Source organism: Anomaloglossus baeobatrachus, chromosome 5, assembly GCF_048569485.1.
Source record: "Anomaloglossus baeobatrachus isolate aAnoBae1 chromosome 5, aAnoBae1.hap1, whole genome shotgun sequence".
Lineage (NCBI taxonomy): Eukaryota > Metazoa > Chordata > Amphibia > Anura > Aromobatidae > Anomaloglossus > Anomaloglossus baeobatrachus.
Genome location: NC_134357.1, coordinates 135,060,546 through 135,076,623, shown reverse-complemented (window position 1 = coordinate 135,076,623; position 16,078 = coordinate 135,060,546). Strand labels below are relative to the sequence as shown.

Sequence of the window (16,078 nt, the reverse complement as noted above, 5' to 3'; positions counted from 1 at the left end):
ACCCACCAGGCCCTGCATCTAACCCCATCACCGGGCCCCGGGATCACCAACCCCTACCCACGGAGGGGCAACCCAACATCTCGCTGCTACACACCATCGTCCCCGGGCCTATAGAGCAGCGGTGGTGAAATCACCACAACCGTGGGTGGCGTCACGGACAATAAACATCATCCCCACACCCAACAACCCCCTTTCACTCACGGGCGAGGAGTGCCGCTCGAGAAACCCCCGGGATCCGGCCCACCGCTCGAGCCACCACTGAGCAGCAGCCGCCGGACCCGAGCAGAAGGGGGTGAGCGTAGTGTGCTGACACCCTCCTCCCCGCCCACAACAACTTGGCGTCACGAACAGGATCTTACCGCTCTGCCGTCTGGTAGAGGTGCGCCTTGTTACCGCCGGAGGTATCCGGCAGAAAAATTTCAGAAGTCGCCATCTTTGGCGCGAAAATTTCCCGCTCGAGCATCTTCCCCGAGCAGGAAAGGCGCGAAAGTGGAGCCCCGCCCCCTGAAGAAGGAAGTGCTAAAAAGAAGCTAAGGGGGACGGGATGGCGTCCGGCCGCATGTGAACCGCGGCTGTGGAAGCAGGGACGCCAGGACTCTGCCAGCATTTGGTTCCTGGAAGAGGCCGCCGCAGTGATGCACCGACCCGTTACCCCTGTTATCGGTAGCGGAGCCCGCAGCGTCTGTGGGGGAGGACCCAGACCTGGGGTCCCCAGGCCTCACTTTTGTCACCACCCTGCCACTGGCCCCGGCAGTCCGCCCGGCCGCGACGGAGATGACGACGGCTCCGGCAGTCCGCCCGGCCGCAACGGCAGCGAAGTACCGGTCCCGTTGACCGATCTGGAGCCGTTCCTGGACTGGGGTCAAGGGGTGCTGCCTGGGCTTTAGGGGCAGCACCAAGGCTAGGTTATTTGGGTGGGTGACTGAAGGACCCGTTACCCTGTTATTATTAAAAGTGTTGGACTGTTAAAGCAACGTTAAAGTAATGTGGATCCCGTTTTGGGAGGGTTGAAAATGCTTGTGTTAATGTTTTGATCTTTTGCAGTTTAAAAGAAAAATAAAACCGGTGATGGACGGGCAGCCCGAGGACGGTCTGCATTTTGCTAAGGGGGAATGTGTCGCCCTGGACAAGCCAGGGGACACAGGTAACAACACACACACCCCCACCCCCAGCAGTTCACAGCAGACATCCCCAAAGTGACCTGCTTTCTGCCTCAGACTGACACACCAGGTGGGCGGAGTGAGGAGATGGGGACGCCCACCCTGGAGTGAGCTGACTTGAGGCAGGAAACAAGCCGAGTCTAGTCCTAGGAGAGGAAGAGTGAAGGTCTGCAGTGAGAGGCAGACAGAGCCAGGGGCCTAGGTTGGAGCCTAGGGCCTCGTAGAGAAAGTCCGGCAGACGCTAAGTGCCGTCTGCAGGGAGCCGGGGAGACAGCTGGTGGAACCGCAGGTAGCCGGGGCGGGGCAGTGGCCCCCCGGTACGGAGTCGGGGAGCCAGCTGGAAGCCGGAATGCAGGAGAAGGGTGCACGGCAGTGGAAGAAAGGACTTACACCATCAAACTGGGTCAGGGGAGAAACAACAACCGCAGCCGTCTGAGGGTACCCGTCCATCCAGCCGAGTGTTTTACTAAGAACTGTGTCAGTGTCTCAGGCTGAGTGAGTACCACAGTGCCGCAAGGCACAGCGCTGCCCCCGCGTCCCTGCACCCACCAGGCCCTGCATCTAACCTCATCACCGGGCCCCGGGATCACCAACCCCTACCCACGGAGGGGCAACCCAACATCTCGCTGCTACACACCATCGTCCCCGGGCCTATAGAGCAGCGGTGGTGAAATCACCACAACCGTGGGTGGCGTCACGGACAATAAACATCATCCCCACACCCAACAACCCCCTTTCACTCACGGGCGAGGAGTGCCGCTCGAGAAACCCCCGGGATCCGGCCCACCGCTCGAGTCACCACTGAGCAGCAGCCGCCGGACCCGAGCAGAAGGGGGTGAGCATAGTGTGCTGACACCCTCCTCCCCGCCCGCGACAAATGCACCCCCCATCACCCCCTACACACACACACTCAAATACAATGCACCCACCATTCCTCCCTACACACACACAAATACAATGCACCCCCCATAACTCCCCCCACACAAAACACACATACAATGCACCCACCCATCACCCCCTACACACACACACACACACACAATGCACCCACCCATCACCCCCTACACACACAAAATGCATCTCCCCATCACCCCCTACACACACAATGCATCCCCCCATCACCCCCCCCCACACACACACACACAATGCACCCCCCATCACCTCTACACACACACACACAATGCACCCCCCCATTACCCCTCCCCCCACACACAATACAATGCAACCCTCATCACCCCCTACACACACGAATCACACTGCCCCATCCCTACACACTCCTGCCTCCCCCCCTCCCTCAGAATACAGTACTCCTCCTCTGCCTGCCACAAAGCTGTGTTCCACGTCCTTCACAGATGTTCCCCGTTATGTGTCCTCAGCCCCTCCCCACTCATCATCATTAATTAAACCTGTCTCTTCGGCTCCTTCATGGAGCGCTTACCATCTGATATCCCCTGTGTGCTGGCGCCCGCAGCACTGTGATGATGTCAGCAAGGTGCTGATCTCATCACGTTGCTGCACGTCGGGGGCGGGGCCCAGTCCCGGCACACTGTTCAAATGTATTTACGTCTGAAAGACGCAAATACATTTGAATAGGAAGAAGGACGAAGCTGCGAGCATCGGCTCCGCTGCGCTCCTCTGCATTGTGTGCATGCCGGACACACAGCACACAGCAGAGCCGGCACAGCACAGCGCTGCCTCCTGCTCCTGCTGCAGCTAGTGTGTCGGGCCTGCATGCACACACTGCGGAGGAGCGTGGCTGCACATACAGCGGCCCATTACACCGTGTCCCTGCTTCTGGGGGGGGGGCAGGTGCTCCCCGCCCCTCGCTGGGTACGCCCATGACGGCCGCAGCACATAGGGAGCTCATTGGCACACCTCTGACCCCGGAAGTACCAGCGATTGTACTTCCGGGGTCATTCAGCGTCCTGTGCCCGCAGTTTGTTTTTGCGTCTTAAAGACGCAGATACAAATAAATGCCGGTGCATCGCCCCACTCCCCCCCCTCCCTCCGAAAACACAGCTGATTTATTAGACTGTCTTTACGGAGGGGGAGAGGGTGTGAAGAAAAAACAATGCTGACTAGTATGGCCCTGGTGGTGGGGGCCCCCTTAGAAGCTCTTTTGGTGGGGGCCCCTGGGCTGGAGCCCCGCCTGCCCCGCCTATAATCCGGCCCTGTCTCCAGCACGTGTAAAAATGGACGTCACACGTACCGGAGACAAGGATGTGTGAAGAAGGCCTTAAAGTGTACACAGAAATCTGCCAATCAATGATATGGGTGGGGTAATAGCGAGCTCAAAATGCAGAGACTTGCTAGATGTGCAGCAGAGAACACAGGAATTACTCAAAATGATAGCAAGCAGACTAGCAAGAGCTACACATCACTGGAATCAGGGTCTCTGTCTCTACATTATGCTGCTCTCAGATGCAGGAGCAAAAACTTGGTGACAGATTCCCTTCAAGAGTATAAACTAAAAGCACGGATTAAATCAAAGTAAAATGAAACCTGTGACAGATGTTCTTTAGGCTGGGAGATAATGCTAACAATTGGTTTTCCATACATTACAGAAACATTGGAGTTGCATAACATTTTTTTGCAGGTTTATATAAAGGAATGTGAGGAAATCTAGTGCTGAATAACACATGATTTTCTGAAGCCTACAATTGCAATAAAAAATTTTCAATTCCTGCTTGCAAATTGAAGGGGTTTTCACACAATGTTCAGTTTAAAGTTGATTTTAATCAACAGATTTTGGAATAATAATAATTTTCACAACTGGATGTGTTTATTAAAAATGTTCCTGTGCTGAGATAATCTTCTATATGTGTCCCTGCTGTGTACTGTGTATTGGCTGTGTCTGACCATACAGAGACATGGTCTGATGATACCACAGCTCCTGGGCTTGGGAAGAACATAAAAGAAAGTATACAGATAGCATAGCACGGGATCACAGCTGATTCTTTTTGTGAGGTAAAACATTTCCATGTCTCCTTTTAAAAAATGTTTTACCACAGAGAAAGAATTGCAATACTGCACTGTAATCTCTATACACTATTTTACAGCACAGGATCAAACTTATTATTTCTTAAAGGTAAATGATTTTTTTTTTTTTTTTAAACAGGCAGAGAAACATTTATATTCCCCACTCCAAAATATGTGGTTTGTTTAAACCATGTCCCTGTACGGTCAGACACAGCCATTACACAGTACATAACAGGGGAACATAAATAAGATTATCTCAGCACAGGAACATTTTTTTTAAAACACATCCAATTGAGGAAATTATTATTATTCCAAGATCTATTAATTAAAATGAACGTGAACATTGTTCATAGGAAAACTCCTTTAAGTTCATTAGCAAGATTTACAAACTTTCTGCTGGTTGCAAAAAAAAACAATTAAACAAAGAGGATTTAAGAAGCTCAACACAACTAATGTAACAAGTGTTTTTATACAAATTCAACACAAAATGACATTTTTACTGACTCCTGCAGTCTCAAAATTACTTATCACCTTTATGTCAATGTCCTTAGTACTTAGTACAGCACATTTTGGTTAGTATGACCTGCTTGCTGGAAACATGATTTAACTTCTGGCAAAATCTCACCAAAGAATTTTGATGAGTTTCAAGTGCAGCAACTGTGGAGACCACTCCAGAATCTTCCAGAGATGTTTCAGAAACCAAGTCTTGGTGGACTTTGAGGCATGCCTTTGGATCATAGTCTTATTCAATGGTCCAATGATGCTGAAGCTTCAGCTCCTCACAGAAAGCATGAATTACATTTTCTTTTAAGATTTCCTGATACTTAATAATAAAATAAAATTACCTTCCACCCCCTACAGGTTTCCATTGCCAGGGCCACCTCTATGCTTCACTGTGGGCATGGTGTTCATTTTAGCATATGTTTACCACTTCCTCCTCCATACATACTGCATATCTATAGTCCTAAAAAGTTCCAGTTCTTTTTCATCACTCCACAGAACAGAATCAATTGGAAAACTGTTTTGGCCTAATTATATGGTGTTAAGTATATTGGAGCCATATTGTTTTGCGCTTTTGGATTAGAAGAGATATATGTGTTGGATTTCAAGTAAGGCAACCTTCAGTGTTTGATAATATTATTATTATTATTATTATTATTATTTATTTGTAGAGCACCATTAATTCTATGGTGCTGTACATGAGAAGGGGTTACATACAGAATACATGAACAAGTTACAATAGACAGACTGGTACAGAGGGAAGAGGACCCTGCCCTTGCGGGCTTACATTCTATTGGATTTTGGGGAGGAGACAGTAGGTGGTTTACCGAGCAAAATGGAACCTCAGTATCTGCTGCCACCAACTATTTTATTTATTTATTTTTGTTCCTTTAATTCTATTAAGGCTGTGTGCGCACTTTGCGTCGAGTTTCTTGCAGTTGTAAATGCATCCTCTGGCAGAAATTGTCTTTGTCAAATTTGGTTTTGACCACAAAAACGCTAAAAATACGCTTGCGTTTTTACCGCGTTTTTACCACGATTTACATGCTTTTTCATTGCTTAAAGTCAGATGCATTTTGAATACAAATACACTGCTAAATAAAGCTTAAACATTCAAACACTATGAAAAAAACGGGAAAAATTGATAACAAATATCATGATTAAAATCATGCACAAAATAGCTAATTTTATTAAAAATGTTATAATATTTATTCATAAAATAACGTTAAATTATGGATTTTCCATAATTTAATTGTTGGACTGTGTGTGTGTAAAGAAACATATCATGCCATTATTATAAAGTCAAAAACGCATGCGTTGATTTTGTCAAAAAACCATGTAAAACGCTAGAATTTTGAAGTAGATTGCGTTTTGAAAGTTCTCATTGACTCTAATGTTAGCAAATCTCTGCCAAAATGGCAAAAACAATTGACATGCTGCTTCTTAAACGCTGAGCTTTTGCCAAATTTTCTGCAACTGAAACGCTGCGTTTTTAACAGCATTGTGCGCACAAGAAATCACAATTTCCCATAGACTTTGCTTGAAAATCAAAGCGCATTGATTTTGGCATTAAAACGCTGTAGTTCAAAACGCATGAAAAAACGCAAAGTGCGTACACAGCCTTAGCTTCTGGCAAAATCTCACCAAAGATTTTTGATGAGTTTCAAGTGCGGCGACTGTGGCGACCACTCCAGAATCTTCCAGGAATTTTTCAGAAACCAAGCCTTGGTAGACTTTGAGGCATGCTTTGGAACATAGTCTTATTCAATGGTCCAATGATGCTCATGCTTCAGCTACTCACAGAATTACATTTTCTTTTAAGATTTCCTGATGCTTAATAATAAAATAAAATTACCTTCCACCCCCTACAGGTTTCCATTGCCAGGGCCACCTCTATGCTTCACTGTGGGCAGGGTGTTCATTTCAGCATATGCTTACCGCTTCCTCCTCCATACATACTGCATATCTATAGTCCTAAAAAGTTCCAGCTCTTCTTTATCGCTCCACAGAATAGAATCAATCGCAAAACGTTTTTTGGCTTAATTATATGGTGTTGAGTATATTGGAGCAATATTGTTTTGCGCTTTTGGATTAGAAGAGGTATATGTGTTGGATTTCAAGTAAGGCAACCTTCAGTGTTTGATATTATTATTATTTATTTGTAGAGCCTCATTAATTCCATGGTGCTGTACATGAGAAGGGGGTTACATACAGAATACATGAACAAGTTACAATAGACAGACTGGTACAGAGGGCTTACATTCTATTGGATTTTGGGGAGGAGACAGTAGGTGGTTTACCGTGCAAACTGGAATCTCAGAATCTGCTGCCACCAACTATTTTATTTATTTATTTTTGTTCCTTTAATTCCATTTAGATGGTATTATTATTATTTATTATTATAGCGCCATTTATTCCATAGCGCTTTACATGTGAAAGGGGTATACATAGTATGGACAAGTACAATAATCATAATACAAGGCACAGACTGGTACAGGAGGAGGTCCCTGCTCACAGTCTACAAGGTATTGGGCACAGTTTCTGAGACACATACCTATCATTCTACAAACCACTTAAAGATGTGCACCTTAAGAGGCAGGAGCATACATCTCCTGGCTGAGCATGCACGAAGAGCGGAATTCTCATTCAATAGAAAGTCTGATTCACACATTCATAGTCTTCAGACCCCTAGCCAATCAAGGCATTGGATGTGCTTTATTACAAGCATACCTGATATTACTAATCAAGCCTTAATTAGTAGCCCCAGGTGTGCTTGAGAGAATATCTGAGTGATAAATGTGCTCATATTAGGGGGTTAAATAATTCTGAAAGTACATTAGTCCTTAAAAGTGTCATTTTGTTGCGAGTCTGATGAAAACACTTGTTATATTAGTTGTGCTCAAGTATTATAATTGATTGTGTGTGATTGGGTTATTGCATCAGAAATTTCCAAATGTCGCTAATATACAGTATTTTCAAAGGGGACAATTGATATCATTGTAGATTGATTTTTTTTTTCTCTTCATTTTATAGTCTAGGTATGGAGCATGATGGTCAGGGAAATCGCTGTGCTGATGAAACCAGTATGGGAAGCATCATGGCTCCACTGGTGCAGGCCGCATTCCATCGTTATCACTGGTCGAGATGCAGTAAGCAAGAACTTAATAGATACATTCAGTAAGTTCCTGAAATTCTATTCCAAAGATGAAGCCTTCATTTAAAGCAAAGCAATTTTGTTTCTGTAGGTGGAAGACTTCTGTGGCTTTAGAGATGTGTAATCTGAACATCTGTATGTAAAACTTGTGAATAGTGGATGAGTCAGAAGCAACAATGAAGGTCTAGACAGTCTTTTGTAGTGTGGTTGTGACCTGAGTGCAATCACTAGCTGGAATCTCGCTGTCTCCTTGTGGTGTATTGTATATCTGAAGGTTCTCCTTTGTCTATTCTAACCATTGCTGTGTTATTTATATCATCTATGTTAAAAAATATTAGGTCTAAAAATGCTTGTGCAAATTTATTTTAGCAAAAAGAGGAAATAAAAATCATCTTCATGTTTTGCATCTTACCCTTTCCGCCGCAGCCAATTTTAATTTTTTAGTTTTTTTTTCCCCTCCTTTTCTTCCAAGAGCCATTTTTCTATCCACATAAACATATGAGAGCTCGTTTTTTGCCAGATGAGTTGTACTTTTGAGTGACAACATTCATTTTAAAACAGATTATACTGGAAAACAGAAAAAATATACAGTGAATTTCTCCAAGTGCGGTGAAATTATGGAAAAAAGAAACCCACAATTTTTACATTGGTTTTTAGGAATTCTTTTTACACTGTAGATAGTGAAATAATAATCCGTCAATATGATTCTCCACATCATTACGACTACGGCAATGCCAAACATTTTTTATATTTTGACAAATCGGACTTTTATGTAGTGATACCACATATGTGTATTTTTTTCTATTATTTTAATGGGAGAAAATGGGTGATTTGAACTTTTATGCTTCTTTTATTATTTTTCATATTTTTGAAAAACTTTTTTACAATTTTGCACTGTATTTATTAGTCCCTTTGGGGGACCTGATCACAAGGTTTCACTGGAGCCCTGTGAGGCAGACCCCGGCTGTTATAGCAACACATTGGTGCCCTGTGATAATGTCACAGTAGCGCCAATGGGCGCATAGAATGATGCATACCCACACCAGAGTGCTGCTAATGCTCCTGTCAGTGTTTGACAGCAGCATGTTACAGGTTAACAGTCGCAGGCAGAGCTCAGCTCCATCCTCAGTTATTAAAGGCAGGTCCTAGTTGTAACACACACCTTTGTTGGAGATTGGGCGAGATCACCACTGCACATGTACGGCGGAGGTCGATAATAGGTTTAGTACTAAAGGCTGCCATACACCACTGAACTCTCATCTGGCTAACAGTTATGTGTCCTTCCCCACAACCCTGTCCAAACGTATGCTAAACTTCACCAAGTGTGGTTCTATTCTTAAGGTCCAGTCACACATAACGAGATCGTTAACGAGATCGTTACTACGTCAGAGTTTCCGGATCGTTGTTAAGTCGTTGGTGAGATGGTTGGTGAGATGTCACACAGTCATTTTCCCAACGACTTTAGTAACGATGCAGTGACCTGTATAACGATCTCGTTGGTCGTTGGGACCCTGTCACACAGCAGCTATGTAACGATTCCGACCTCGAATAGAGGCGTAGTGTTTGACGCTGTAAGCCACGTAGGCGTGCATATGCGTCGCCTTTTCCACACCCCTCCGCTCTGATTGGTGGCTAATACTGCGTTGTGATTAGGCAGCCCTCCTAGAAGGCAACTTTGTATTGCTTCCTCCTTTGTCCCTTTTTGAGCCTTGCTTTGAGGATAGAACCTACGACTCCACCCGGATTAATTCGTACTTTGTTCCCGGTTGCTTGCTTGCTTTTCGGATCGAAGCTGCATCTGCACCCGGATTCATCCCTCCTTCGTTCTATCCTCAAAACAAGGCTCAAAAAGGAACAAAGCATGAAGCGATATCCAATCAGAACGCAGTACTATTCTCAGAGCCAACAAATCGGTGCAGAGGGGGTGCGAAAAAAGTGACGCAACTACATGCCTACGTGTCACACTTTAAGTTTTCATCTAGGTCATTAACTAGATCGTTGGTAGGTGTCAAACATACAGATCTATCCTGCCCAGCAGGACTCCAACGAGCCAAAAATGGCCCAGGACATTCAGCAACGACCAACAATCTTACAGCAGAGGGCGGATCGTTGGTACGTGTCAAACATAACGAGATCGCTGGTGAAGTTGTTGTTTCGTCACAGAAACAGTGACGGAGCAATGATGTCGTTAGCGATCTCGTTATGTGTGAAGTGGCCTTTAATAAGGAAAGGGAAAAGCTGAGGGGTCGTTTGTCCCCTGAGAGATTTAATGTCAATTGTTCCCATGTGAGAACAAAGGACTGGGCATATCAAAATCCAGCCTGTGTGATTTCATATTTTTCTCAAAATTGCTGTCAGATAATCCCTTCAACATTCTTCTGGAAAGAAGGATTTTTAGATTGGATTTTAAAGTATCCTGTTAACAAAAAAGAGGTAGGGGTATCTCTTTTACTCCCTTTAAGCAAGTACTAAAATAAAAATGACGGCTATCCAATAGGTGTGACCTCCAGCAGGGTAATAAAAAAATCATAGCACAATTATCAGGCCGAAAACCTATACAGAAAAAACATGTAGGGCTCATAAATACCAATACATAATCGATCTTAATTGAAACAAGTATGAAAATAAAACATGAACTCATACAATACTAGACATATAAAGCACTCTAAGGGCTCATGCGCACGTAACTGCTGATTATTCTGCAGCGATTTGACAGCACATGTGCGCTTCAAATCGCTGCAGAATGAATGCAGTATTTTTGTTAAAAAAAGCCGATTTCATGCGCTATGGCTGCTGCCCCCACCATAGACTGAGTGGGAGCTGCATCCAGAACGCACAAATAATTGACATGCTGCTTTTATGTACGCACGGATTTGGGTCAAAATTTTAGCACCCAAATCGCTACGTTCATAAAAGCATCGTGCGCACATACCATTCACAATCTACATAGATTGTGCAGGGGACGCAGGACGCATGCATTTACGCTGCAGTGCAATACGCAGCGTAAATGCATGTTAGTCTGCAATGTGCGCATGAGCCCTAATAGCTGAAGAAATGATCAGAACCAGATGGTCCGACTATACACAGTCAGCATACAAAGGTCACTCTAAATAAAGTCAAATTGGTTAAAATAACATGAATGTATAATGAAGAATAGTGCGAAATGTGTTGGGCACAGTTCTCTGGTGAGATATTACTGTTACCACCGTGTTATTGTGTATAATTGTGTCCTGTCTCTATTGCCATTCTCTGCTCTACTTGTCTACCATGCTCGGAGAATTCATCTCCTGTAGGCACTTGATAAAGTTTTATTGTTACCTTGGAATATGTTCCTGTTATTGGAAACCTTGTCTTTATTTACCTATTTGCACCTTGTGAACTTTGCATATAGACCGGTATTGGATGTTTTCCACCTTTTCCACTTGTATTTGTGTCAGCAAGTATTGATTTTATATTGGTACTGTATATATGAGTTGCATATGCTTTTTTTTCTTTATAGGTACTCTCCAAAATTTAAATTTGATGGAGACGTTTAAGCTGGGAGAAATATTCATGGATACATTAGAGTTACACCACTTTAGAGTTTATCCACACAATGGATTTGTTGCAGAAATTTCTCAATTTTAAAGTAGATCTATATGGGGCTTGCAGTAATACATGGCCCCAGAAACCAACCCAGTAAGATTTCTTTACTATTGCATATTTTTCTGCAACAAGTTTGGTGTGTGTGAGAACTATGATCCTTACATCTCATGAAAATGACTGGTGACCACTACTTTGTGCTATCAATAATAATTAACGTTCAATCTTCCACCCTTTCTATTCTGTTTTAGTTCCTACGATTGTCTCCTCGATGATCCCTTTGAACATAAATGGCCAAAACTCCCAGAATTACCAGGGATTAACTACTCTATGGATGAACAATGCAGATTTGACTTTGGAGTGGGTTACAGGATGTGCACTGCGGTGAGTATTACATTAACAGTATAACCATAGAGTCAATGCCTAAGGATTTATAGACTGAGGTGTAGACAAACGTACATGTAGCCACAGTAGTAGTATTGTGGAATATCTTTGCAGATGTACCATATAGTTTAAAGGTGGTTCAGCATAGATTAAAATGCTTAAACCAACCATTCCACAATTCCTTGAATGGCCGAAGCCTGAGAGGCAATAGGAGCACATTTTTAACAGCAATAATAGAAAGGTCTAAAAAAATGGCTTCACAGCACCAGTAGGGTAAAAGTCCAAACGTTTATCAATACAGTATAAGGTTCAATGAGCGACACCGGAACAGACTAACTCTTTTAAACTTACGCGTTATGATCTCAACCATTCTTAGTCACGATTTCTAAATGTTTGAGTTATGTTCGAAACACGTATGTTTAACAAGGGTTAATGTGTTTTGATGTTGTTCGTTGCACCTTGTAATATATTGTTGAACTTTTTGATCCTTATAGTGTAACCTCTTACTGACATATGACATGCATTTACATCATATGCTGGCTTTCTAACTTTATTGCGGTCTCACAAGCTGGGCCCATATCTTTTCTGGTAGAGGATGGCAGTGATATTCAGTCATTAGCTTTAACAGCCGCAGATGGAGTTGAGCTCTCTGACAGCGACATTTACAGTGTGCTTCATTTTATGCACTTGTGACATGATCGTGGGACACCAATGGGTTGCCATGATGGCCAGGGGTCTGCTGAAGAACTCTGTTTCTGACATGACGATACTCCTGTGAATGTCAGCCTGCAGCTGGTGTTCATAGAAGACTGTGATTTCCGCTATACATATCAGTACAGTAGCATTGCTGTATATACAACAAACGTTTAGTTGGATGATCTCACGTTCAAGTCCCCAAAGAGGACTAACAAATACAGTGAGAAGTGAAAAAATATGATTTTTTTTTAAAGTAAAAATTGAAATCACTTCCATTTCTCCCCAATAAAAATAATAAAAAAACACATATTTGGTTTCAAATTGTTCTAAAATATTAAAGTAATTAACCTAATTGGTAATGAGAAAAAAATAAAAATGCCAAAATTTCATTTTTTTTGGGCTGCCACAATACTGCAATAAAATGCAATAAGAGTAAGAGGAGATCAAAACAACATATCTACCCAAAATGGTATCAGTAAAAATGTCAATTCATAGCGGAAAAGACCCTCACACTGCTCCATCGACCCAAATTTGAAAACATTATGGGTCTAAGAAAATATCATCACTTAATTAAAAAAAAACAAAACAAAAAAAAACAAAACTATGATTCATGTTTGTTATCTGATAATAGTGTTGACCTGGTGAATCATATGGCCAGATCAGTTTTACCATAAAATGAATGCTATAAATACTAAAAAAAACCATTGCAGAATTTCGCCTTTTGCGCTGTTTTGGTGCACTTGGAATCCCCCCGCTTTCCAGTACATTATATGATAATATGAATGGTGTCATTCAAAAGTAAAACTTGTTCCGCAAAATACAAGCCCTCATATGTCTATGTGTTACATGTGGCACTAAACGACCGCCAATCAGCTGTTTGTTTACAGTTTTCACTTGGTTGTTTTATTCCATATTTTGACAGGCAGTCCGCTCTTCAAATGTGCACAGAGTGAGCAATAATACGATAGATCATTCTGTGTGCATAGGCTACTATTGCTCTAAGCAACACCTGTTTTATGTACCCAGGTTGATGTGTGGCCAAAAAATAATAATGATCTAAGCCAAAACATCATATCACCTGAAGAACAAGCTTTTTGCTTATTTGTCAATTGATCAGAAGCCTGTTTACACTGCACGAGTAATAGGAACAATCATAGGAACATTCATTCATTGTCAATATTTATGTGTAATAGTTAAGATTGAGATTAACCTGATAGATCTTCAGCGACCACTTTTTCCCTTTTATCCCCTTTATCATACTGTGTTTTCAGGAAGCTAAAACAGTTTTGCTGTATGCTTAATTTTCTATACTGGAGCCAATCAAAAAACTTTATTCCATGCGAAAGTTGCCTGCATGCTGCTGTGAACAATAAAGAAAACAATAAAACAATTATGTGGGCTCCCAGCTATTTTTGATAACCAGCGCAGGTAATGCCGACAGCTTGGGGCTGCAACACTCAGATGTCAGCTTTATCTTGGCTAGTTATCAAAAATAGTGGATACCACTCCATTTTTTTAAATTGTTTAAAAAATTACTTGGGGTCCCCCCTATTTTTGATAAGCAGCCAATGTAAAGCTGACAGCTGGGGGCTGGTATTATCAGGCTGGGAGGGCCCATGGTTATTTGGCCACTTCCAGCCTAAAAATAGCAGCCTGCAGCCACCCCAGAAGTAGCTCATTCATTAGAGCCATTTTTAGCTCTTCCCAATTGCCCTGGTGCGGTGGTAATTGGGGTAATATTATTGGGGTTGATGTCAACTGTGAATTGACAGCTGACAACAAGCCCAAGGGTTAGTAATGGATAGGCGTCTATCAAATGCTCTCATTAGTAATCTGTTAAGTATACAGTTAAAAAAATGAACACAGGGAAAAAAAAGTTTATTTGAATAAACATTCCCCCACACTCCTTTATTCACCAATTTATTAATTAAAAAGAAATCCTGGAAGTTGTGACATCCAATGAAGTAATGTCCCACAACACCAATTGATTCCTATGGAACTTCGTTCTGAGAATGTACTCAGAACAAGGCTCCATAGGTCACTCCTGGCCAGTGCAGCTTAGAATGTCTCACGAGTAGTGACGTCAGTGATTCAGTGATGTCACTGCTGGTGAGACATAATTTAAAAAAAATGAGGAAGCCCTTCTATTTTTGATAATCAGGCAAAGTTAGGCCTTCTTCACACATCCGTGTCTCCAGTATGTGTTTGGTCCGTTTCCTCACGTGCGGAGACACGGGCACACGTAGACCCATTAAAATCAATGGGTCAGCTCTCACTTGCGTGTTTTGCCATGGACCGTGTGTCCATGTGGAGCATACGTGTGCCCGTGTGCTCCACATGTAGACATGTCCGTTTTTCTCTGGCATCACGGGTGTCACATGGACTGCACGGATGTGATCCGTGTGACATGCACCGGAGAAAACACACGTGTCTGTGAATTAAAAGGAATTTCTATACTCACCTTCTCCAGCCCTGCTGTCTCTGCCACTGCTGTCACTTGTTTCTGACCCCCGCTCATTATGCTCATCGCATATTTACTGCACTGCGGGCCAGAAGCAGCAGCAGCGGGGAGTTGGCAGGACCGGAGACCGGAGATCAGAACCACGGACAGCAATGCCAGGGACAGGTGAGCAGAAAGTTCCTGTTCTCCGTGTATTATCACGGACAGCAAATGGAGAACACACGAGTGCCATAAACACAGCACACGGAGGGAAATATGCACCTTTCACATGTCCGTGAAAAACGTGTGTGATTTTCACGGACGTGTGAAAGAGGCCTAAAGCAGAGAGCTGAGGGTTACAGCCTGCAGTTGTCTGCTTTACCTGCGCTGGCTATCAAAAATAGGTGGGACCAGAGGTCATTTTTTTTATCTATCCTCTATCCACATTTGTTTGCAAGGCAATTGCCCCATTTTGATTTCTTTTTCAGCCCCCTAACCTTTAGAATGAGTCTTTTACAGCTAATTACAGCACAGAAGTTCAGGTCACCATTGACCCTAATAGAGATGAGCCAACCTTTGGAAGTTCGGTTCGGCAGGTACATTTGAATCTTAAAAAAGTTTGGTTTTTAACCCCGACTAAATTTGAACCTCAATGGAAGTCAGTAATTGGGCATTTCATGGCTCCTCCCACATGATGCGCGCCATAATCAGAATACTTCCAGGTGAGGGTGGGTGGGGTTTTTCAATTTAGTTTCCTTTGTTTGTGTGTGCACACTACATCTGATCATGCTGATTTTACCCCCAGTGTGAGCCGTTCATACACTGCACACAGCTCGCACAGTGCGGTGCATCAATCATACCCAAGCACAGCGCTGCTCTCTTAAGTGGTTTGCACTCGTAACTCACTCGAACTTCGAACTTGAAATTTGATTTTTTTGGAAGTCGGTTTCCACATCGAACCTCAGGTTCACTCATGTCTAGTCTCAAATGAAACTTTTAACTAAAATCCAACCAAACCCGGCGAGCCTGAACTTCCACGGGTCTGCTCATCTCTGTTGAGACATTTATGTCAATAGCATCTTTAAAAATATATTTACTTAGAAAATTGGTGAGGTGTTCAATATTTATTTCACCCGCTGTATGTATCATTAGTTTGAAATCACAAGTATATCACTTTATTTT

At 43.2% G+C, this 16,078-nt stretch overlaps 1 protein-coding gene across 1 annotated transcript in view; it reads left to right on the top strand.

Annotated features, from left to right (window-relative positions):
* ADAMTS14 (ADAM metallopeptidase with thrombospondin type 1 motif 14) overlaps window positions 1-16,078 on the top strand; it is a 305,508-nt gene that overhangs the window by 180,276 nt on the left and 109,154 nt on the right. Inside the window, exons 8-9 of the mRNA XM_075347232.1 lie at window positions 7,674-7,817; window positions 11,628-11,760. Of these exons, the coding sequence (XP_075203347.1) occupies window positions 7,674-7,817; window positions 11,628-11,760 (277 nt within the window). The remainder of the gene's footprint in view (window positions 1-7,673; window positions 7,818-11,627; window positions 11,761-16,078) is intronic.